The 25,729-nt window shown below is 45.5% G+C and overlaps 1 protein-coding gene across 1 annotated transcript; it reads right to left on the bottom strand.

Moving 5' to 3' along the window:
* Positions 1-14,089: 14,089 nt before the first annotated feature.
* HEY1 (hes related family bHLH transcription factor with YRPW motif 1) lies at positions 14,090-17,544 on the bottom strand. Its single transcript, XM_069853178.1, has 5 exons — positions 17,384-17,544; positions 17,190-17,265; positions 17,030-17,113; positions 16,776-16,857; positions 14,090-15,941 (listed from the first exon to the last, which is right to left on the bottom strand). The coding sequence occupies exons 1-5, from the start codon at positions 17,542-17,544 to the stop codon at positions 15,358-15,360; spliced, it is 987 nt and encodes a 328-aa protein (XP_069709279.1). The 3' UTR covers positions 14,090-15,357.
* Positions 17,545-25,729: the final 8,185 nt, after the last annotated feature.

A 25,729-nucleotide genomic window follows, 5' to 3' on the forward strand; every position in this document is an offset into this window, starting at 1 on the left:
CTTGAAAAAAACCCACACAATTTAAAATTAACTGTGAACTTCATAGAAAATGATAAAATCACACTTTGACTTCCTACAAAGAAAGAAAAAGTTACCTGGTGAAGAACCACTGACTCTGCATGGGACTCAGCTCAGGGGCTGCATCTCTCCATTCTCTGACGCAGATGAACTTTCCGGGTGAGCTAGCTTCCAACATTGCTGCACGCCAGAGCTCTCGTGAGTTTATCAGTCCTTGTTGTGCTACTAATGAAACTATCAGAAAGGTAGATTTTGTATAAGACCTACAAACAATAACAGACTCCATATCTCAAAAAAGAACCTAATCAGTGGCATGCATTAAGAGCAAGCCCTCATATGCTGGATGCAGGCAACACTGGTCTCACATTGAGAGCAAGAAGAAATACATGGAGGAGCTCGTCTGCTTTACCGTAACTCCCAATTACAAACTAAGCTATTCTCAAAACAGAAAGTCAGGCCATAGACCTGACTAAATCTCCCATCATGTCAGATGCTAAAGCTAAAGTCAAGGACAGGAAGTATAGGTTGTCATCTGTGAAGATGACTGCAAAAATTGCTTAGATCTATTTTAATCTACCCCAAGGGGAGTTTCTTTATCAACCCTTTGGAGAGAAATCATAGAATCATAGAATAACCAGGTTGGAAGAGACCCACTGGATCATCAAGTCCAACCATTCCTATCAAACACTAAACCATGCCCCTTAGCACCTCGTCCACCCGTGCCTTGAACACCTCCAGGGAAGGTGAATCAACAACCTCCCTGGGCAGCCTGTTCCAGTGCCCAATGACCCTTTCCGTGGAAAATTTTTTCCTAATGTCCAGCCTAAATCTCCCCTGGCGGAGCTTGAGGCCATTCCATCTTGTCCTGTCCCCCGTCACTTGGAAGAAGAGGCCAGCACCCTCCTCTCTACAACCTCCTTTCAGGTAGTTATAGAAAGCAATGAGGTCTCCCCTCAGCCTCCTCTTCTCCAGGTTAAACAACCCCAGCTCTCTCAGCCGCTCCTCGTAAGACCTGCTCTCCAGCCCCTTCACCAGCTTTGTTGCTCTTCTCTGGACTCGCTCCAGAGCCTCAACATCCTTCTTGTGGTGAGGGGCCCAGAACTGAACACAGGATTCGAGGCGCGGTCTCACCAGTGCCGAGTACAGAGGGAGAATAACCTCCCTGGACCTGCTGGTCACACCATTTCTGATACAAGCCAAGATGCCATTGGCCTTCTTGGCCACCTGGGCACACTGCTGGCTCATATTCAGTCGGTTGTCAACCAACACCCCCAGGTCCCTCTCCTCCAGGCAGCTTTCTAGACAGACTTCTCCTAGTCTGTAGCACTGCACAGGGTTGTTGTGCCCCAAGTGCAGGACCCGGCATTTGGCCTTGTTAAACCTCATGCCATTGGACTCTGCCCAGCAGTCCAGCCTGTTCAGATCCCTTTGCAGAGCCTCCCTACCCTCCAGCAGATCAACACTTCCACCCAGCTTAGTGTCGTCCGCAAACTTGCTAAGGGTGCACTCGATGCCTTCATCCAGGTCATTGATAAAGACATTGAACAGGGCTGGACCCAGCACTGAGCCCTGGGGAACCCCACTTGTCACTGGCCTCCAGCTGGATTTCACACCATTTCCCACCACTCTCTGGGCCCGGCCATCCAACCAGTTTTCCACCCAGGAGAGTGTGCGCCTGTCCAGGCCGGAGGCTGACAGTTTCTCAAGCAGAATGCTGTGAGAAACTGTGTCAAAGGCTTTACTGAAGTCCAAGAAGACCACATCCACAGCCTTTCTCTTATCTAGTAGGCAGGTCACTTTGTCATAGAAGGCGATCAGGTTAGTTTGGCAAGACCTGCCTTTTGTGAACCCATGTTGACTGGGCCTGATCACCCGGTTCTCTTGCATGTGCTTCATGATAGCACTCAAGATCACCTGTTCCCTGACTTTCCCTGGCACTGAGGTCAGACTGACAGGCCTGGAGTTCCCTGGATCTACAGGCCTGTCAGTCTGACCTCAATGCCAGGGAAAATGTAAATGTAAATGATAGACTCTTTCTGCTTACTCAGTTTAATGATCTATGGGTTTGGGTGTGCTCTCAGTGGCCCATCACCCAGAATATTTGAGGGAACCAGAAGAAATTGCTAGTAGTAGGAGAGCTCAGTAATGACGCTCCATCACTACTACATTTTAATGGCCTCAAGCTCCGTCAGGGAAGGTTCAGGCTGGACATCAGGAAAAAAATTCTTCACATAAAGGGTCATTGGACACTGGAACAGGCTGCCCAGGAAGGTGGTTGAGTCACCATCCGTGGAGGTGTTTAAATGACAGGTGGATGAGGTACTGAGGGGCATGATTTAGTGATTGATAGGAATGGTTAGACTCAATGATCCTGGGGGTCTTTTCCAAACGAGTGATTCTGTGATTCTATGATCATTTAGAATTCTTGAGGATTCTGACAGGATACCCTAAGTAAGCATAGCACAATGTAGGAGCCAAATGGGGGAAAAAATCTTGTTCATCGCAGTGTTAAAAAATGACTGACCTATCAGCAAATCCACTGGTAGTTGCATGTTCCAGAGTTAGCCTGAAATAAAGATTACAGCAAATGATGCCTTGTGATGACAGTTAAAACCATAGTCCTAAAACATATATCTCCTGAACAGAGCCAAACAAATTATTAGCTTGTGTCTCTGATCAAAGGCCACCGAGTAATCCCTTGGCACATTCAGGAGATCCCACGGCTATTTTTGACAACTCCCATGTGGTGCCAGCCAATACATTCTGGAGATGGGCAGATGATCACATCTTGCTGCCAAAAGCTTTAAAAGATTTACTCTCTTAAAGAGATCCATGGTATTTCTAAGGTGTCTCACAGGCCGTAGCATCTCAGCACAGAGTAAGCCATAACAAAGTGTCCAGTAGGTGATGGGACACTTCAGCTCACTTACCAAAAGATAACGCAGAGCATATGGTGTTCTTAACCTATTCACAGGACACCTCAAATGTGTGCCCAGAGGAAGGACTGTGACAAGGCTATGCAGGTGCCTTTGCCTGGATGAAGTCTGTTTCTGGGCACAGACATACTCTTTTGTAGTGTGTCTCAGGCAACCAGCGCAAACATAAATCTGTTCAAATTTGAGGGGTGCCGAAGCCCCTTTGAGTAACACTCTTCTGCCAGCAGAAAATTAATTATGCGAATATTATGCCAGCTGAACATCCCTTTTAGCATTTTCAAACACAACGTGACATAGAAGGATGCCAGAGAAGCAATGAGAAAATAAAAGAAACTGCAAGCCAGGGTCTTGCAAGTCTCCAGTGGAAATGGTTTCCATGTCAAATGATGTAAGTGTCAAGCATGAGTCACTGCTGCCAATTCAGAAGAGGGAAATATATACTCTGTGGTCAAGGCGGAGCAGGGCAGGATGATAAATATTGTGCAGTTTGACACCAGTGCAAAAATGAGCTGTTGGGGCTTAATAAATGTATCTTTTTATAATGCACATTACATTTCCATAGCACTCCATGAAGGATTGGAAACAGAGCCTTCCAGCCAGTATGAGTTTACCAATATTTCAGTGACAGAAAGCAATACTCTTGGAAAGCTCTCCTGAACCCCTGCCTGCATTTCATAGCTGTGGTGACTAATATGAAGCTGTTGTTTTAAAAACAGCATTGGAACATGAAAACTGCTTCATTTTCCTCCCTGATTTTATGCCCAGTGCCAGTAGTGTCTGATAGTTCGATACAAATGAAAGCTTAGGATGGGGTGTTATAATTTAGACATAAAAAAGCGGTAGCACCTGCAAAAGTGTCTGCACATAAGACATGTATTTTCCTTTTGAGAGCATAAAGTGGGCTGCATAAACTAAGAGCAAACTAGGCCAGTCCTCAGCCACTGGAATATTTTGAGCAAAGTTCCACCAGCTGACAAGAAACTGGTCAGTTGTCTGCCTTTCAACCCCACTTTATCGTCTGTGAGATTCACCTCCAGTTTACCCAAGTTTAGTGAACTTCAGTAGTTCTGTCAACAGAGGGAAGTAGATGGCAAACATTCCCTCCCAGAAGTGTGTGCTTACTTTCTGGCAGTTCAGTGACAAGAGAGACAGCACTGAAGCAAATCCTCCAGCCAGGTTTTGCTTTCAGGTTTCCTCTCAAATAAAGGCATCTAGTCAAGTCTCTTAAAAGTCAAAGTCTTGTGGTAGTCGGGTGGCAGTAGTAAGCATACCTGTGGGAGGTACACCCAGGTAGAGGAATGCATCCACTTAGTGACAGAGCTCTGGGAGGAGGTGAAGAGTTTAAGGAGTACCAGGGACTCTAAGAGAGACACAGACTACTGGAATCGCACCCTTCTTTGTCCCAGTCTTTAATGGTAAGATCAGTTGTTCTCCAGGGGAGAACTTATTGCTTTCTACCACTACCTGAAAGGAGGTTGTAGCAAGGTGGGAGTTGGTTTCTTCTCCCAAGTAACAAGAAATAGGATGAGAAGAAATGGCCTCAAGTTTTGCCAAGGGAGGTTTAGATTGGATATTAGGAAATAATACTTTACCAAAAGGGCTGTCAAGCATTGGAATAGGCTGCCCAGGGAAGTGGCTTGGTCACCACCACTGGAGACATGATCTACGAGATGCATAGATGTGGTGGTTAGTGACTTGGTTTAGTGGTGGACGTGGCAGTGTTAACAGTTGGACTCGATCTTAAAGGTCTTTTCCAAACTTAGTGATTCTGTGATGTGTTCTTGTGTGATCTGTTGCTCTGTGTACGTAGATTGAATCATATCTCACTTCTTCAATAATTTGTCCAGAATGAAGCATCTGTTAAGAAAAGATTATACAACTGTCCCCATGAAGGCACCAGAGTAAAATTTAATTGCTACTCATGGTGCCAAGCCTCTGCATGTTTGTTTCTTTTCTTTTTTGAAAAAAATCCACCTTCCCATATACCCTATATGTTAGAACTGAGTCCAGCCATCGTTGCTGGACTTATAGGGACAGGAAGGAAAACCAAGGGGAGTCAGCCCACTGTGCCCCAACCTGCAGAAAGCCACAGAGACATCAGAAGACAATACATACTATAAAGTCCTCTGCTGGAACAAAAGCACCCTCATTGCACTCTCATTCTCTTTTAAATCAACTGAGTTGTAAAAGTTATTTCTATAGAAGGCTCTTTTCTCTCTCTCATAAAATTGTATGAAAGTGTTTCCCAAACAGCTCCACTGCTATTGTGTGGCAAAAACCCCTACCCCAAACTGCACTCCTTCACTCCCATGGACCACCACTGAACACAGCAATTGCTCTGCTGCCTCACAGCCTTCCTCCTCCAGCCCTGTGAAAGCCAGAGCGTAAACCAAAATTGTTCCAAAGACACTAACCTGCAATGTGTTTTCTGTACACTCCCTAAGCAGAGATGTAACATTTTTGTATGTCCTTCAGAAGACAGTTTTCAAACCTGCTCTAAGGAGATTTAATCTTTCTCTTCTTATGAAGGATCCCTAAACAAGTCTCCTGTGCAAAGACCATTTTTTTCCTGACATCATCATGAGGAGACCACTTACCAAGGTTATAAGGTCTCTTTGTTCATGTCTTGACTAGGTTCTTGCCATCACCCCAAGATACAGGTTGGCCATTTGGAGCAACTGAGCCACATGTAGAATGAATGTTTTGCTGAAGCATCTAATTCTTTATTTAGTGCTCACATTTGTGATTGTTCCTGGTATCAGGCAGTAAAAGTAGAGAGGCAACAGAAGGAAAAAATGTAATTAGGGTAAAAAATAGTACTATGCTATTGCTTATGCCCAGGGAAGACTGTAAGAACACAACTGCATCTGTGGCAAGTCATATTCTAGGCTACCTTGTGCAAAAGGAGCAAAGTTTTATTGCCAGCTTCTCATCCAGGTAATCATGTTTATTTCATTAATAGAAGCAACTTCAGTTGGAATAAAGGTCCAACCCAGCTAACAGTGATCCTCCTTCTCACATCCAAGTTGCTGACGAGTCACACAGGGCTGGTAACAGTCATGACATTTCTGGCAAATGAGGAGGACGGAGGGGAGCATCCCCTCTCCCTTCAAACATGAGCCTTTCCTCAAGCTTAACCTCTTTACAATAGTCCCAGCCAGTTTCCTTTCATGCCTTTAACTCCTCCCAAAGCTACACTCTGACTGCCAGTTTTCACCTCCTAGACATTTTTGTCACTGCAAGATTTTCCACTAGGATCTCAGCTTGCACCTCCCCACACCCCTACCACAACCCAGTGCCACACTGGCAATCTGTGCCATGTCAACAGAGCCTTCAACTGTGCATCCCCCCACCACCCCCACGCAGAGCTCACATGGATAATTTTCTCCCTGTTAAACCCACTCTTATCTAGGTCTGGTCCACATGAAGATAACCTACATGTGTCATCAATTATCCCTCCTAGCTGAGGAAGACTAAGTAGCAGATCCAAGACCTTCAGCCACGGTGATGACCCATATGCTTGATGATCTGAAACATCTTAAGGGAAGCTGTGCCTTCAAATTATTTATTTAAGACCTAGTACATTATGCACGAAAGACTGTATTAAAAAAGCAATGTGGAGTTGTGAAGTCAAACATACCAAAACACAACTAAAGGGAGTATTAATTTTGCCTAAGAGGTCTGTTTCCTTCCAACCTCTGGCTGGATTATCTTTTGTCAGGGAGTAGTGAAGTGGTCTAGTTGTTGCTGAAATAGTTGAATATGCTAGGGAACTTTTGAGTATTAAATACACTCCTACAGTTAAGGGTACTGAAAGGTACTCTAAGAGCTGGATTCCATTTTTTTTTCTCTTCCCTTTATTTAAATGCCATGGGAGACTAGTAAAAGGTTACTTAAGGGTTCCCAGTGTTCCTCATTGCCTGAAATGCTGACGTGGGAAGTAGGTCAGACTGATGTGAAGAAGTACTTCCCCTGTGTCTCCCAGAAAGTCAAGAGCAGCAGTGCTTTGAATTCAGGAACTATGGCAGAAGTCCTCAACAACAACAACAACAAAAAAACCAGTTTAAAACACCTCAGCCAAACAACTCCATCAACTATTTGATTTTCAATTTTCTGAGTCTCAACTCCCTACCCAGAACATAGGGCTACGCCTCCATGGGACATTGCAAATATCACTTAAATTGCAGGCAGCAAATAATAGTGTTGAGACTGAAAAGCCCTGGGGACAGAGAGAAGGAAGCTTTAATAAAAACCTCCTCTTTAGAGTCAGGCTTCAACATAAAAGGGGTCTCAACTTTTCCCCTGTACCCTTCCTACTACCCTGGAACACATTTCATTCTGCAGCTTCTGTGATCTTGGAACAAAGCAGGACTAGATGCTGGGTACAAGTTCTGTATACAAATTTATCTTCATCATCTCTCACTGTCCCATAGGATTAACAGTACTGTTGCAACAGTTCTGCTAGTACAAACAAGTGAGGAGCAGACACTGTCAACAAAAAATTAAATCTGAGGTGGCACTAGCCCCTGGCAAAGTCTTCTCTGGTCTTTTTCAGTCAGTCAGACATAGTTGTTATAAGAAATTTGTTTGTGATCTGTCAAATACAATCTCGTAAAAATCTCCTTTCTGATGGGAGTTTTGCGTTATAAAAGTTAATGCCATGCAGATAGCTGAGCTGAATAGGCCATTTCCCCATAGACTCTGGTGTAAAAAATATTTATTATATAAAGTTTGAATTACAGCTTTCTCAGCAACTGTTTCATACAGAGTGAGTTGCTATCTCACACAAGGCAATGAAAATAGAATGGAGGGAAGCTGATCTTCCTAGCAGAGGAATTGGCAATAAGAAGGAATTTTGAACTTCCTTCTTTTGGTTATGAATGAGAAAATATACAGCCAAAATGAAAGCTAAAGAACAATTTCATTACTGCTCCCTTTTTGCTTAAAAAAATGCATGAAGCCAGAGTGTCTGGCTAGCACATTCTGAGGATATCTATGCTGTTAAAAAAAAAAATTAAAAAAAAATAAAGAAAAGCAAAGCAGGGACTTCTCCATCCAGAAACCTGATGCATCACTCCTTCAGCTTTGTCCCTGGGGGCAGACCATGGGAATTCCCAGCCTTGGGCCCCTGTAGCTCTCATCCAGCTGTGTCACTGAAGTTGTGCCTGGGATGTTGCTGTGCTGCAGGGGCAGAAAATGAGGCTTTGGTCTGTTAAGTGGCAGGATGAAGCCAGGCCTGAAGGGGCTGTGTAAAAAGGCCAGCAGACCTCTGGCAGCACCATGGAGAAGCAGGAAGCCTTCTTACTGCCCAGAGAGGAGATAACAATTAGACAAACTTTGCCTAAAACAACAACAACCCAAAGATTTTTAAAGCCCCAAAACAGATTTTGCTTTAACTTATTTCAATGAATATCTGGCTCACTCAGGGATATCACAGCTTCACAGCTGTTTGGGCCAGGGTAGGTACATGGGATTTCAAACCTCTTCTTTGAAACAGGCACAGATTTAACAGGTGGGGGAGTGACAACCATTTAGTTTTAGGTCTACAATCACACCTCTTGGTGTGCTTAGTTGATTTGGTGCCCTAAATCTCAGGACAGAGTTGTGGCCATGGAGTAGGTTGTTAAGCCCCTGGCTTCAGGTGGGGGCTGCACCTGCCACTTGCTCAGCCCATACTGGTTTATACAGAGAAAAAGGTCTGTGCAGATGGAACTGAAGTACAGGTGGCCAGATCATGGAAACCAAATGGAAGGGAAGGGTTTATCTTGAAAAGAGCTGCTCTTTCTGCTCGTATTCCTTTTATGACACACCACTGACTAATGCACTTTACCCTTGCCCACAACAACTTAATGGATATTTGACTTTGTCCAACAAGTATGTGCACCATTCACATCTCCACCTACTCCAATTCCTAACAGGATAAAGTTTAATCATTATTACTCCTGGTGCTACTTTTGGAAGAAAAAGAGCGATTTTGTCATTGCGTGCTCCAGAAAACATGAAAATCTCTAAGGAGCCCAAACTTCCTGTTACCAATTCCTTCAACTTTGCCCCACCTTTGTGAAGTACAGGCAGCTCGTGGAAGAATGTCATTCACTCTAACAATTGATTTTCTTATGTACAATAACGTCAGACCTTTTAAATAAAAGGCTGACCCGTCTCCTTCTAAAATAATTCCTCTGTTTTATGGAGTGTTGTTCTGATTATATACAATTCCCACAAGAAGGGAAGTACCTTTAAAATAAGGACTATTCAGTACTAGTACAGGATTTCCTCTTGTTGTTGATAATTTCCTCTTAATAGAAGATGCAATGAATCCCAGAGAAATTCAAAGGGGCAATCGACAGACAGTTAGGCATCCACATTACACGGGGAACATTGTTCAATCAAACTGATGTTTTCCTGATGAAGTAAAAAATAGACCTACCTGCTGTGTAGCGTGTGAAAGTTCCTACAGCACACGCTTCAGTTCCTTTTGCTACATTTTTAATCTCTATCTAATCCCACAAACTTTTACATAACCATCGCTGAACAACAACAGTTGACAATTATTCTCATTTCATCTTTTGATATTGAAATTCTGCCTCTGAAATGGTGTCTCTGTTAAAGAGGACAGGCTAGGTGATAACAAGAAGAAGTATTACGAAGTTATTACCTGCACTATCAATAGCACATATAGAATATGAAGCAAGATACCAACTCTGCATTCTCTCTACCAGATGTTCCTTATCTCAGAAGCAGGCTTTCACTAGAAGAACTAGTTTTCAACTACAGGTCTGAACATGCACCTGCCCCACTCACCTGATGGTGAAGAAGGCCTCGTACCTACATAGATGGCTAACACATACCCAAAACCACCACACTAAAATCCAGGAGCTAAGCAGCTGCCCCCACAGCTAGGTATTAGCTGCTGATAAAGGCTAAGTCATTTGTGGAAATGGCTGCCACTCGTTTGGAGATCAATGCAGTTATCCTAAGGTTTCAAATTCTCTGTCAAGTTGGGTCACAAGCCCCCTTTCATGCACAGACTGTGCTTTAATTCCTTGACCTCCCTATGCTCACTTGATCAGGTTGTACAAACGCAACCAGTAACTCATGCTGTGATGCATTCTTAAGGTCAGCAATAGTCCATCTGAGCCTTGGTTGCTCCCTAGCCAGTGAGATGACCCATCAAATTTGATGAAGACATTCACACACTTTAGTTTCAGCATCTTACTGGTTTTAAAATATGTGCCTCTATCTTTGCATGTTGCTCATCTGATTCTGGCTTCCTGAGCAAAATTAGGAATACTAGGAGTACTACCTTCCCCACTCTGAATCCGCTACATACTCGCACACAGCTTATTTTGTCATCTGACATCACCTGCTTCCGTATCTTTGCAACAGGCAATGCAAACAATGCATCTCTTCATTCATCTGTTCACAGGCTCAGTTTTCCTCTGATCCTACACATCAGCCTTCCTTCCTGCTCTCTCCCTCCCATTCTCTCACAGGGCTGTTCCACCAGCTTTTCTACTCCAACATCCTTTCTTCTGTGAAAGCAGAGCAAACCAGAGAAACGCACATACTGTCAGTGTTTAACCTGTTAACTACTGTCTGCACCTCAGAGAAATACAAATCACCTGAAAATCTCCAGGAAGTCTTCCCAATGCAGAGACAAAAAGAGTGGTCTGCAGAGGTCTGCGGGTGCTGAGGCTGCCTCAATGAGCCAGAGTGCAGAAGGTGTGCAGAAGGTGTGCAGAGCTGGCTCCAGCTACCCTTGACTTCCTTTCCAGGAGGCTTGTCCTGAGGAAAGCAGCCTGATAAAAGACTCTGAAAAGGTCCAAGCAACATAATGGGCTCAATAAGCCTCTAGTGCTCACCTGTTTTGAGCATTTAAATAAGCCCCTCCTGTATTATGCAGCTGTGTTCTGTGATGTATTGAATAAAAAAAGAAAAAGCAGCTGGAAAAGAACCTCTGTCCATGAAGTCTGCTCTGTCGGGAAGGCTTGGGCAGGCTGCACAGCACAGGTCAAAGCAAGGCAGTTTGGTCCACTCCTTCCAGCTGCAGGAAAAATTAGCAGAATTTGCCCGAGAAAAAACTGTGTGGGATGAGAGAGAACAACATACAATACTCGAGCACCTCTTTAATAAAAGCTTTCACCAAATGAACTCTGCCAACTCCCAAAAGAAACCTACAAGTGTCAGTATCTTACTAAGCATTGGCGTTTCAACACTTATTACTGCAGTCAAGCTCCTATATTGCAAGCATGAGTCAATGCCTGCATCTCTGGCTCCAGAAGAAAGGGACTGTAATTTTTATTTATAAGCTGGGCAAGTAGAGAGACAGGCATTCGGTTACAGGCAAAGTGCACACTGCTCTACAAGGTCGGGTAGGCTGGTTAATACATTGACATATTCATGCCTTAGCGTCCTGAGTCACAAGTACCACAGCCCATCTCTGCAGCCTTTCATGTAAGGATTCAGAAAAGGGCTTTGTAAATAATTTTTGTTGCCTTCCAGTTCAAAGCCCGTAATCTCCACATTTTTCACTGCAACCGTTTCAGCTCCACATAGAGTGGGAATTTCAGCTCCGAAGTGGGAGTTTCTGGCAAGACGCACTTGTGAATATGCACCACAATATAAAACAGGAAGAAGGATTTCAGTTTATCTGGGCTCACTTGGGCTTGTTTGTTGCTTGGGAAAAAAAAGAAAAACTGGCAGGTTTCCCACAACTATGCAATAGTCTAGGAAGGCTCCTGTCACCTGGGGACTCACATGCTGATGTGCGAGTGAAGAGAGCAATAGCCAGGATTCAGGGGGGTTTCAGCATGATCCTAATAAACTCTGTCATGCTACTAGTGTTAAGACAGGAGCAGTGAACAGAAACTGTCCTAAGAACTACTGACAGCTTCTTTCCAAAAGCTAAAACATGTCATTTTCCTGAGCTATTCCTTTACGCCAAAGCACAGAACAGATTTCCACAGAATGGTTTTCTACAGTATTTACCAGCCTCTTAAATTCCTTCTGCACTCAAATTCAGCTTCCTTGATAAAGGAAGATAATATTAGCTTATATGAAATACTGCATCATCTTACATCCCACACAAAGCTTTAGCCTGAGGATTTCCGGACAGACACAGTTCATCCAGAGCAACTGAAGGTAGTTGGGGGTTCATGGGATCAAGTCACATATGTATTTCCTTTCTTCTCTGTCATCCCTCCAGTTAAGCTCGTGCTCCTGAATTGCTCTTTTGCAATAGGGTAAACAAGTAAATGTTCTGTCCTCAGGAGATATCTGTCATCTATAGGAGCAATCTTATTTTGCCTTCCTCAGTTTGTCTATGGGAACCTAGCATCCTGCAGGACAGAAAAGTAGCAGAATGTCTCAGAATTGCAATTTCTGAGAAAAAATAGCATTTGTTGTTCATACAGAAAATTTCCAACTCCCACTGTCTCTTGATGAAAGGAGAACGAGCACTGCCATCCCTTTTTCACAGCTGATGAAACAGATCTGGATTAAGTGATTGCCAAGCATGCTTTACTAATTTAGTAGCACTAGTAGTAATACAGACCTGCACTTGCAACCCTGCTGCTTCAACTTCTGGACCATGCTTTTCCCATTTGAATTATTAGTTTTTGTGAGTTCTTAGAGTATAGTTCACCTATTTCTACAATAACAATCGGTAGATTTTGAGTCTCTAAAAATTAATATAGACACTGCAAAAGTTTAATAAAATTAGTACTTTTCATTAATACCTTTGCTATTAGCAATGGAAAGAGAAGACAGTGGATACAGAGACAAATACGAGCAGATAAACTTTTATTGCACTTTCTGCTTCTGAGGTCTGTTCAGGAGTAGGGCAGTGGGACAAAAATAATTATAGGGGTCTTTCTACACAAAAGAGCCAGCTATTTAGAGGCAGGCAAAGTCATTTGAATGTCAATGAAATAACCAATAAAAAGCTGAGAAGCATTGCCATTTATTAAAAGATCTAAAGAATAGTTGCATGCACTATAGCAGTCTTCTAGGTGGGAGCTGTTAATTTGGTATAAAAACTTATTAGGGACAGGGCAGAGCACAATTAAACAGGACACAATACACACTGTGAAAAGGAAACTGGCTTTGGAATTTTACAGCCTGTTATTTCATGTTTCTACACAAAATACCATGCTCTACAGTCTCTCCTCAGTAACACCTACATATGTCTATCTCTCACGGTGTTTTGCGTCTCATTTCTAGCAATGCTCCGCTATAGCCCAGGGAGGAAGGTAAAACAAGGTTATGCACTTGAACGCCCTCCCCCTCTTTCCAGCCTCATGGCAATCCTTCCGAGAAAGCCTCTCATCAATGCCACTCCCTAATTGGCCCAAGAGCCCCTCTTTAAACAAAGGTCTCATTTCCCACAGGGCCGAGCTCTTTCTGCTGTTCTGGCAGAGCTAAATCCAGACAAGGATGTGCCATTTACCAACACAAGTGTACTATAAATTCAATTGCACAGAAAAGAAGCGAGATACTTCCAGGAAAAGTTGTCGGTGTTCTGCAGGTAGATATTTGCAGTTAGGACAGATCACATCTGGAGAAAACCTTCTACCTACGCATAAGCCTGTCAGGTTGTTACTTCAAGAAAAAGTGTAAGGCACTAGTCAATACCGCTCAGTAACAAACACAGGATCAGTTGGAAACCTTAGGTAGATTCTGCACTAAGGCACCGAACGTGAGCTAATCCAAACTTAGGTACAAAACTTTATGTTACAGATCTATAGGTCAGATAAAGATTTCATGAGTTAGTCAGGAAAGGATTCTGCATTTGTAAAGATGATCACTTTTTAATACTAATACAAATTAATAAGAACATTCAGTTGCACTGCAGCTTTAACCTCTTCTTTAGCAGTAACCCTGGTGTCTTCGCTGCCTGCCTACATGCTGCCAAGCAAGTAAATGTGACATGCGAAATGCATCCTACGTTTTCCTTTCCTTGACTGTTATTCTGAGGCATTGCAGTTCTTTACGTACTCAGCTCATATAGCTAAGTATGCCATATCTGAGAAAAAAAGTAAATAACCGCAACAGGATTAAGTGGCAATTGTTCAACACCTCCCATGATACTCAGAGGCACAGAATTCTCCGCTGATATATATCAGACAAGCATGTCATTTAAAATACTTTGTTCTTTCTCCTTTATTTAGCCACAACAGAAATACAAGAGCAGTCAAACCCCATCCAGTGGAACTCACTAGATAGACCTCTTCAGATTAAGATTCTCATGAAATCAGCCGAACTATACATGTACACGCACACACTCTCACACACACAAGAATGCAGCAGAGCCCTTACAAAATGAGGAGTAGAACTGAACTGCATTTAAAACACAATAGAAAAATTAAACGGTTAGGATACATCTGTTAAGCAACAAGGCTGTTCACTCAACGGCTTTCCACTGTACCATTCCATTTGCTATTTAAATACCAGTGTTAGTCATTTCAGGTGCAAATTTGAAGTTTACAGAGGGAAAGAGTCTGATCCCAGTTATCCGAGAATACAGGATAATAGATCAACTGCTCCACTGTAACTCAAAAGTAGAATCTGGCCCTATGAAATGACCATGCATATGCCCAGCTCAGGCTGGAAGAGTACTGCAAGTGACAACTTACCTTTTCCCTTCACTTCCCCAACAACTAAACTCATCACCAATATAGCGTGTACTTTGGCTTTTGGACCCTTCCCACTCTACAGAGTTTACTCTAAAGCACATCCTGCTCCTTTTGGTAGAAGAAATAGCACAGTGGTTCTGTGATGTGAGTGAACATCCACTAGGGACTAGGATAAACCACCAAATGTATCAAACCGCTGCAGAAGGAATAGAAATTGGGCTCTAAGATAAAGCTGGACAAGCTGGTCCATCTGATTTGTCAACGCTTTGTTCAGAAATATAAGACTCAAATATAGTTTACAAAAAGAGTAATTTTTATAGAAAATTTCAATCTCAAAATACTATCAAAAACACAGCTTGTTAACGCTGAGAAGAGTGGTCTTGGAAAAATTAATAACTAAACTAGGCCGTTGCTAACAATAGTAGGTGAGATCTTTTCATAAAAAGACGGTCTTACATACTTAGGAGAAATGAAACATTTGAAACAAAACTGTTTACAAAAGTGATTTAAATGCTTGGCACAGATCTAACACAAGTGTTAACAACCACTATTGTAATTTTATTTTTGGACAACTTCAGCAACTATTTTAAAAAAAAATGCTAATACAAAAATGAAAACAAAACAAAAAATTCAGAGGCAGTTTTTAGACAAACTTAGTTAAGGTGAAGCTGTACCTTTGTCCCAGTTATTAAGAACTTCAACTTTAAGCGTGGCATAACCCAGCTCAGCTAGGTTTGTAGGCTTCCCCACCCTGACTAAACAGTTAGTTCTTAAAAGGCTCCAATCTCAGTCCCCCAGGGTCTGTACGGTTTGCCAAGGGTTGCTGACTGTGTTGGTGCCGATGGGCTCAGCACGTTGGGGGACAGCAGATGGAAGGAGCCGAACGAAAAAGGGAACGCAGACAGAGATGCCATGGAGGAGAGAAGAGGAGGAGAAAGTTTGGTAGTAGATGTGACCATGGGGAGCACTGGTCCAACGCTGCCATTTGGGGGCACTCTGAGTGAGGAAGTCTCAGCATGTGGGGCCGCAATTCTGGTCTGGTGATGCGGTTCTGTGGAAGATGCCGTAGTACTGGTATTACCATGCCCGTTTTGAGCCAGCAGCAACGGGTGAGATATGTGAGGGTGATGTCCAAAGGCAGTGCCCCAAGGAATGTGTCCAATGCCAGTGTGTGCACTACTTGCTGCTTCCCGTTGAGAGGCATAGTTATTGAGATGAGACACAAGTCGAACTCGCAGAGGATCAGAGGCATCCAGACCCTCTATAATACTAAGGTATCGAGCAACTTCAGCCAGGCACTCTCGAAACCCTAGACTCCGATAGTCCATAGCCAAAGCATGAGCATCAAAATAACCTAAGAGAACAGAACAAAGAATGGAGTTTCAAGATGTTGTTTTCTAGTCATTGTATACACATAGCCTTCCCGCTCCACCCTCCCCTATAAGCATATTTCACTTGGATGTGGTTAGTATTCCCAGCCACAGATTAGCTGCCAAGCTTTTTTTTTCCTCCCCTTTTTTTGTCTAACAAGCTTTTCTTTATATCTGTGCTGTGATGCTGCAAGTCCCAAGACCAGTCACAGACTGCCATTTTTAAACTGAAATTGCACACTGCCACTGGAGGAAAGTACTTTTGTTCTTTTCATGTCTCCCCAGTGCAGACAAAACCACAGTGCAGTGAAATTCATTAGAAACACAAGTCTTAACTTATCAGAAGGGAGTTCTGCAAGCAACATAATTTTTTTCCTAAGAGTGCTAATACTCTTCATCCTGTATTTTCTTCCTAGTTTCTGTTCTGAACTTTCAGAAAGTTAGAGAAACAAACAGCTGACAGCAACAAAAACTTTGCTGAAAGGTGCCAAAAGCCAATTCCCTTCCCAGGGCTGACACACTGCTAGAGAGACTTGCAGTCACTCCCTTCTAGAACCCAGAGCTAGCGCTGTGAAGTGTTTCAGTGCTGCCGACGCCACAAATCTTTTCCAAGTAGAAGAAAGTCCCAGATTCTGGATGAAACAGAAGCAAGAGTTTCCCTTCACTTTCTCCCAGTGCTCCCACAGCACATGGTGCACGGAATGCTAGGGAATGCACACCGAATCCTATGGAACGCACAGCCAACTCTGGGGAACACACTCCTCTCTTGGCAGCCTCTCCGCGGAGCTGCCAACCCACTGACGGGCACCAAACCTCACCTTTCCCTCCTGCCGTATGCAGCATCTTCAGGTGGTCAACAGTCATCTGAAGAATCTCTGCTTTTTCCAGCTTGGCTGATCCCTAGGAGAGAAGGGGAAAAGGAGAAGTTTGAAGGCAGAACAAGAGACGTCACTAGGCGATCTTTAAGTCGGAACCAGATGACGTTCGCGGTCCCTTCGGAGCCGAGCATCCTACGATTCTACGACCGAGGAGGGGGTCGGCGGGAGGCGGCGCGGGGGTCCCCGGGCGCTACCTGCTTCTCGAAGGCGCTGGGCACCAGCCTGCGCAGCTCGGAGAGGCTGTTGTTGATGCGGTCGCGGCGGCGCTTCTCGATGATCTAGGGCGGAAAGAAGCGGGGGGTGAGGGGGCTGCGGGCCGGGCCGGGGCCGCCGCGGCCGCCCGGGAGCACTCACCCCTCGGCGCCTCTTCCTGGCCAGGATCTGCGAGGCGGCGCAGGGAGACGCGGAGCCGGCGGCCGAGCTCAGGTTCCTGCGGGGAGAGGGGAGGCGGAGGGGGGGGGGGGGCGTCACCGGTCACCGCGGGGGGACGCGGGGTTGCGGGGCTCGGCGGGGGCGGGAAGGGGCGCCCGACGCCGCCCGCGGCTCACCCGTTCTCGTCCGCGCTCTCCTTCTCCACCTCGACGGCTTCGTCCAGCTCCTCGCTGTCGGACGAGCTGTACTCGGGGTGCGGCCGCTTGGCGTGGGGGCGCGGGCGGCCGGCGGGGAGGCGGCGGGCGGGCGGCGCTCGCCCCGGGCCCGCGTCCCCCATGGCGGCGCCGCGCGCACAGCCCCGCGCGCACAGCCCCGCGCGCACAGCCCCGCGCGCCGCGGGCCGCCGGGCGGACGGACGGACCGGCAGGGGGGCGCGCGCCAGGCCCCGCCGCCCCCATTGGCCGCCGGGCAGCCGCCGCAGCCAATCGCCGCCCGGAGCGCCCCGCCCCGCCCCCCCCGCCCCGACACCGGCCCCCCCGCGGGCGCGAGACGGGAGGCGCCGCCGCCGGCCGTGGGAAAGCCGAGAGGGGAGAGCTGGGGGGGGGGATGGGGATGGGGATGGGGATGGGGATGGGATGGGATGGGATGGGATGGGATGGGATGGGATGGGATGGGATGGGGATGGGATGGAAATGGGGATGGGGTGGAATGGGGGTGGGATGGGATGAGATGGAGATGAGGATGGGAAGGAATGGGGGTGAGATGGGGATAGGTGAGGGAAGGGAAAGGGAAGGGATAGGAAGGGAAGGGAAGGGAAGGGAAGGGAAGGGAAGGGAAGGGAAGGGAAGGGAAGGGAAGGGAAGGGAAGGGAAGGGAAGGGAAGGGAAGGGAAGGGAAGGGAAGGGAAGGGAAGGGAAGGGAAGGGAAGGGAAGGGAAGGGAAAGGGATGGAATGGGAAAGGGATGGGAAGGGAAGGGAAGGGAAGGGAAGGGAAGGGAAGGGAAGGGAAGGGAAGGGAAGGGAAGGGAAGGGAAGGGAAGGGAAGGGGATGGGGAAGTGATGGGGTTGGAAGGAATGGGAGGGAATGTGACGGGATGCGATGCGATGCAGAGGGATGGGATGGGATGGGATGGGATGGGATGGGATGGGATGGGATGGGATGGGATGGGATGTGAAGGGAACAGATGGGATGCAATGCGGTGGGATGGGAAAAGGGATGGGATGGGTCACGTCCCAGGCTGGGGAAGCAGGTGGTACAGAAGGGAGGGCAGCACCGGGTCACCAGTAGCCCGAGCCCTGCGGGTCACAGCCTGCGGAGGGTGATTGCCTCTCCCGAGGCTGGAGTGGATCTGGAGCACTTCCTCTGGGCAGGCAGGGTGGGGAGCAGGGAAGCCTCAGCCAGAGCCTCTTGCCCTCCTTAGAAAAAATGAGCTAAATGGGGGGCTAAAACCCTAAAGTTGAGGAGACCTAAACCTAGGGGTTTTCCTTCATTAGCAGTGCAAAGGAAATCAAGGCGTCCCTCTTGACTGTCTAAACTGTAAATCTGTCAGGCAAATCCTTTCCTTGCCTCTCACCCCTCCTGTACTTTGGAGACGGGGAGATGAAGCAGGAGCAGTTTTTAAGCACCTAAAAGCAAATGTGCTTTGCTGTGCAGTTGCCGGCGAAGAAGACAGAATGACAGGAAAGGTCAGCGTTGCATGCGGTGGATGCAGAGTTCTGGGAGGCGTGCTGGCAGTGAGCACTCTCGGCTTTGCACCGAGCAGGGCTCTAAGCCTGGATGCCATGTTCCCCCAAACTGCCGTGTTCCCCAGCACAAGTCCTCCTCAGTTTGCCAGCTTACTTGGGCTGAGGGACTGGCTAAATGAGACAGGTGAAATGAGGGTGTACTTGTTGAGGTGGTTTCATAATAATTAAATTTTCATTTACATGAAGCCTTTCAACTAAGGCTCCTTTTCCAAGCTGATTCTTTCGTGTTGCACAATCCAAGGGGCTGGAGGAAAACTAAGATGTGCACAGTGTGACAGCAAAGAGTCGATTAACCCAGGTTTCCCCATTTGAAGACCTTGGAATAGCTGCTTTCAACCTCCCACTGATTTAGGTAAAAGTTCCTGGCACAGAGTTCCTCCAGGTTTCATGGGGTTGCCCTTATTTTTCCCAAGTGTCTCTGGTGGGAAGGGGGATGTAGCAAAGACCAGGCTAAATGCAGTAAAAGCTGTAGATAAGAAGATAGACACTGTCCTGCTGCCACCTCTAAGTAGATAAAAAGAGACAACAGAAATATTCTGTTCCCACATTACATTTTTCATAAATCTCTCCTTTTGCAGTGCTATAATTAAGCTTGTGTCAGCACTTGTATTACATCCACCTTTCCAGCCTCTGTATTTTTGTTATAAAACAGCTCTGTGCACCACTTGCTTTCACAGGACCAAAAGCAGGTCCACGGAGGGTGCAGTGACATTATGCCTTTTTGTCCTGCAGACTACATATTTGACTTCTCCCATCCATGCATATGTCTTCTTCATAATATGGGGGAGAAAATATTGTAAAAGAAGTTACTTGGCATTAAGCATTTGTGAGTAGAGGTCTGGGACCCAGGTTCCCAGCAGTCAGATGCTGGGTCTGAGCCCCAGCCCTTAGCTCTGTGAACCACTGGGAACAGGCAGCCTCCAAAGATGCTTTCAGAGCTTGTATAGACACTGACTTCTCCGAAACAATTTGCAGGAACAGGCAAGTAGAGTGTAGCTGAGCCTCAGTGTGAGCAGTTGCAGTTGGCTATCAGCTGCCGTGGGAAGATTAGAAACGTTTGCCCGTGTGTGGTTTCAATATTCCTGTCCAGCCCTAGGAGGAACAGGCAGCAAAACTGGCTTTAAATTACTCTTGTGCTTTTCTGATTCTGGGCAGAGCCTGATATTCAACATTGGTCTAATTGTTAACTGTGGCTCAAAAGGCAGTTTTATTACCCAGACATTACCAACATGTTGAGACAGTGCTGTCATGCACCTCTTGCCAGAAGGGCAGACAGGAGAGCAACCTTTTGCCTGTCAGAGTCCAAGGAAATTAAAATGACAGTGCAAAAGAAGAAGACGCTTCTAAAAAGAGCTTAATTTCAGACCCCACTGATACATTCACAGCATGAGGCAGTGAATCTTGGGAGATGACTGCCTTCTCTCCTATCCCCTACACTGCCATGATACCTCCCTTCTCCCTGCTTCACTCTACAGAGCAAGCACCCTCCTGCCTTCTACCTGCTTGCTTCTTCCTACAGCCATGCCCATGCCTCAGTTTCCCCACCACCCAAACGTTTCACCCCTTAGCTGCACCCTGCACCCTTTCCCATCTTAGCCACTGGCCCGCTTGCCTCCCCAGCTCTGCTTCCCCGTCACTTCCAGGTCTGGCAGGATTCAGCGTTTCCAGGCGCGGGCTCTGCAGCCACATCTGGCAGGAACAACACGAGAGGGTAAAGCTGTTACAGCAAAGCAGAGACTGAGGTTTGAAACATGCAGGAACTGTTGGTCGTGACTGTCCCTTAGAAAGGACTAGTGCTGCTTTTTGTGTGCACCCCCCCCCCATTTTTCTTTTTTGAATGCCTCCTACAGCAATTTTAGTGCTAGTCAAAGAACCAGTGAAAGGGAGTTGTTTATTGCTGCTACAGGCTTCCCTCCAGCAGAGACCTGCCACTGCTGACCCTTGCTCTAGTGTGCACACTAAATTAACTCCCATCCCCTTCCTTTGGGTCTTCTCTCCCAAAGATGCAAGTGTTTTGAAGAGTAATCCCATCAACCTGTCACCCTGAGGCCCGGAAACCCGCTGTTACTATGGTTACTGTGCCCAATTCAACCGGTGGCTCTGGCACTCGCATTGCAGCCAGGCAAAAACATCAATTCCTCCCACCACCCCACAGCATATATCAAGCTGCAGCATCAGCTCTGCAAGCAAGAAGTTGCTGCTCCAAATCTTTTCTTTTTCTTTACTGACTTCTGGCTGAATGTGTCAATTCTTGGGTGCCACTGACACAGTTCAAAACTAGATGTCACAGATCGAATGCAAGCGCTTGATAAACAGGAACGACAGAAGTTGGGGGGGGGTGTTAGATTTTTTGTGTGATCTATTAACAATGCTATGACTGCAGAGGTATTTTCTCAGGAGCTGAACACTGAAATTCACCTCTGCATATCTCTGAGGTCCAGGTAAAGTTAAGCTTGGGTGGTCTCTAAGCACGGCTTCCCCCGGGTTCTGCTATGCAGATGCTGTGCATCTTTGTGCAGCCTCTGCATTAGCAGAACAAACATTACACATTCACACTCATGTGCATCTGTACTGATGTCCAGGTCGTCAAGACATTTCTGTCTTCAGGTTGGCCAAGGACAGTGATAATTTTTACATTGAAGTCCTTACTGTCAGCAGAATGCCTCAGCTGCAACACTTCTGCTGCAGCATAGGTTTTAGCTCTCATTTTTTGGAAGTAGCATATAACTTTGTACAGCTATAAATAAGCAAGACTAGCACTGTCAGCATATCAACAGCAGCATTGCACACAGATTTCTCTTCCGGATGGCTCTGGACAAGCAGGTAGTCTTTGCATTTACCTGAGCAGGCTTCAGCTGATCTCCAAAACCAGACCTGGGCTACTACTGTGTATAGGGCTAATCTGTGAGCACACGTTCAAGCTGTTTGACAGGTAAAGCTACCTCATATTCAGTCAGCCCTCTGATTCAGCTGAGAACAGGCAAATTAGCTATTTTGTCACCTGGTTTCTTTTCCAATCAACTCAACCTCTTTACTCTTCTTATGCAAGCCTCCCTCTGAGCACAGGTTCTGAAAAACAGCAGCTCCTCCCACTAGACATCCCTTCCTCCGTTCCCAAAACACATTCTGTCCTGTGCACTGGAGGAGGCCAAGACCCTACAGGAGGAATGACACCAGGTCATGTTAATTAAAGGCTGTCTCGTAGTATATGCAAAAGGGGTCTGACTTGGTGTGGCATTGTGTGGAAAATTCTGAAAATGACATAATGTCCATGTGTGTAAGAGTGTACCTTGTGTGTAAAATCACACAAGAAATTCAATAACATGCTATTGGCTCTATCAGCATTGCCAAATGTTAGGGCAGGCAGTGGTCGCAGATGTCTGCCACCTACAGACATCATCCTGCCAAGGTGACAATTTTAGCATATCTTGGCTATTTATCCCTGTGTTCATTCCTCCTCAGTATCACACAGTACAGTTTGCACCAGATATCACAGAGTAAAGCCATGTTTTTCTTTTTGCTGACCTCTTTTCAACTAAGCCCTCTGTAGTTTGCCAAAACAGATTTTTTTTTCTGTTCCTGCAGTACTTTTCCTCATAATTGGACCGAGGAATAACCATACAGAAACTTGCTCTGGTTTCCTGCTGTCTAAATCCTCACAGCCCATCAAAGAACAGTCTGACTAGCCATTTTTCCTGTACACATTTGCAACTCAAACGTTTTAAGAGCAATGTTCAAACCATCCTTCGTGTTTTACAGTGATACATGGGAGTCCCTGCTCCAGAGAATTTACAGACTGAGACCTACTTTGAGTTTTCTTTGCCAGTAAAACACAGCTTTGAGAAAAATGTGTGTGTGCTATTCATTCTTACTAGGAAACAAGCAACTCCTGAACTCTCTGTTCTGCCACACAAACTGTTATACCTGATTTCTTGGCAAATCAAAACCCATTTTTCCTAGCAAGTTTTCTAAAACTACATTTCAGCATGCAAAAAAAAAAAAAAAAAGAAAGAAAGTTAAGCTGCTGGTAAGTACAGTTTGGACTAAGGCAAATCAACGTTATAGTTTATTGCTTTTGAAGATACCAGCTATTAAAAGCTTCAATGACCATTGCACACACAAGATAAATGAAAATGGTGCATATTACCTACCTGATGTGGTGAGCACGAACTCACGGAAAAGTGTCTCTCTATTTCTACTCATACAATAACTTGTCTTCACCTCGCAGCTTTCTGCCATGGCATTTACTAACACCTGCTGTTCCACAGCCACCTGAGAAAAAGTTAGACCTGAGGAAACAACCACAACATAAGACACCCCCCAGCTGCAGAGGAATGAACTGTGAGGGGATGTTTAGTATGTGTGACAAGAGTGAGAAAGTGCCGGGGATTTTTAATTGCCACAAGGCAGTCAGGACTTTGGCTGAGGTTTCATCATGGAGATCCTGGCAAAGTAACCTGATTTGTCTACTTCAGATAAAAAAAAAAGATTAAGCTTGACTGGTTTAAATGTGAAAGCTTATTCCAGGCAAGTATAGTATTTGGATGTTGGAGGGTATCAAAATCAAATCCTATCAGCAGTTGTCTCTTCCACTACATTGTGGAATACCAGGATAAAAATAAACAGAAGAGAAGCGCCGCCCTGATTTTGCCAGAACAAAGTTAAATACTGAACCTACTTTTTGTTAGGGAAATTTTTGTTTCTTAAATCATCAGATGTATATCAGCATCTGACCTGAATGTTTTTTTTAAGCCAAACTGAGGGATCATAAAGCAGCTAATTCTGAGATTCAAGCAGATTTTGAAGTGCTACAAGAACATGGTACAAAATAGCAACAGTCTGGGCTTACACTGAGGCTGTTTTCCTACAAGAAGCCTTATTTCAGTCTTGCTCACAGTACTTAAAACCTGCAGCATTCCTATGGGTTTCAGAAAAGTCAGGACTTGTGGACCCTACAGAGCTGACCAGTATATCATTGCAAAACCAATTACCCTGCGTGGATCCACTGTTCTTAGAGTGACCTTCATTTCATCTGCTTTTAAAGAATAAAAATTATTCCAGGAGAAATTGTTTTCTTCCAAAATAGCATCCATCTGAAAGATTTATTCTAGATAATCTCAGTTAAATGGGAACAGGAGCTACCAAAGCAGCATACCAGGACAGCTATAGCAGTAACTTCCCATGCATACCCAGGTCTATCTTTTGATTCATACTGCTGTAGCTGCGATAAAAATCCCTTGTGTTTACCTGTTACAAAACCAAATCAGAGGCACATGGCTCTCGACACATAACTGTCTAAGTCCTGCAATGCCACAATGATGAGCTCTGTATGAACACCTCCACAGTCAGTATTAATGATGGCTCTCTAAAGCAAGTGCAAACAGTCACACGCTCTTAATGCTTAAACCACAGCAAAAGTGTTTAATCCCACACAATGGCTCTGTTATAATATGTCTTAAAGCTGTGGTTGGCCAGGGAAGTGGTGACCACTTCTCACATATATAACGTATACAAAACATATTCAGCTTGGCAGGAAGACAAGAAGCTGGAAGTGTCACACTGGAGCCTAGCCCCCTGACAGCATGAGACATTTGCTTGTAAGCTGTCTCAAGGAGGATATTTGATTGCCCTCTTTCTTCTTCTGCCTCTCTCCCAACAAAAGTGAAGTGACCTCCCCCATGACCTGGCAAGCGCTGAAATCCCCCAAACACATTTTTCTGTTGTGCCCCAACGCTGAACAAAAGGCAACAAAGCAGCCTCGATATACTTAAAGTATGGAATGAAAATAATAGCTGGCCCTTGCTCGGCTTGCGAACACCGAGCTGCACCTTCTGCCCAGCAGAGTTTACGCCGCCTCCCACGCTTATCTGCCGCATTGTCGTCAGCTCTTTTGGATTTATGCACTCATTTATTTATTTATGCCTTTATTTATTTATTTGGAGAAGGGCAGAGTGGGGGGCGGGCAGGGAGGGGGGTTGTCTATGTAATTGCCGTTTACACTGCGTTCCCACGCTACTATTGTTTGTGACTTTGTTTCCTATTCCCATCACGTGTGCTAATTAGTTGGAGCTGCTGGCTAGCTGGGAGGCGTGTGTCTGGAGTAAAAGCAGAAAGATCACTTCCTGGAGGGATCTAGGCAATCTGAACAATTCTTTGCTTTACTTTCAGCCCTCTCCCTCCCTCCACCCCCCTGGCTTTACCTCTCGGGGGAAAGAGAAGTGCTGATTGTCAAACAGTAGCCACGGGAGAGGCATGGATTTTCTCTTCTGAAAAGGAGCAGCTCAGAGAGTCAAAGGAAATCGGGCTGGAAAGAACATATCATCTGTGTTTAACAAACCTGATTTTTTTTTTTTAATTTTCCTCCAGAAATCCCCAATGACTTTCTGTTGTGGCTAAGAAGGTAAAAGCAGCTTTTTAAAAAATCCTCAGGTTATTTTAGCCTGCCCTTAGGAAGTGAGTCAGATTTTTATGGCAATGCTAAAGCTAGCGCATGCCATGGCTTGCAAAACTAAATGAGACCCAGAGAGAGAGAGAGAAAAAAAGGAGAGGGAGAATTACCTGAGTCATGGGATTTGCTTATTAGTGCAGGCGTCAGACAGAAAGGCCAAGTCACGTGGCGAGACCGAGTACCTGTGCATGGATCAGGTTTTAGACACAGCATTTGATCCGCTGGGCTGTTTGGTTTTGGTTTGGTTTTGGTTTGCTTCTTTTAGATTTCCAAATAAATTTTCCTACCCATAGCACTGGTGCTTTTCTCAAAAGCTGAGTGCACCAGA

This window comes from Phaenicophaeus curvirostris, chromosome 3 (assembly GCF_032191515.1).
Source record: "Phaenicophaeus curvirostris isolate KB17595 chromosome 3, BPBGC_Pcur_1.0, whole genome shotgun sequence".
Taxonomy (NCBI): Eukaryota; Metazoa; Chordata; class Aves; order Cuculiformes; family Cuculidae; genus Phaenicophaeus; species Phaenicophaeus curvirostris.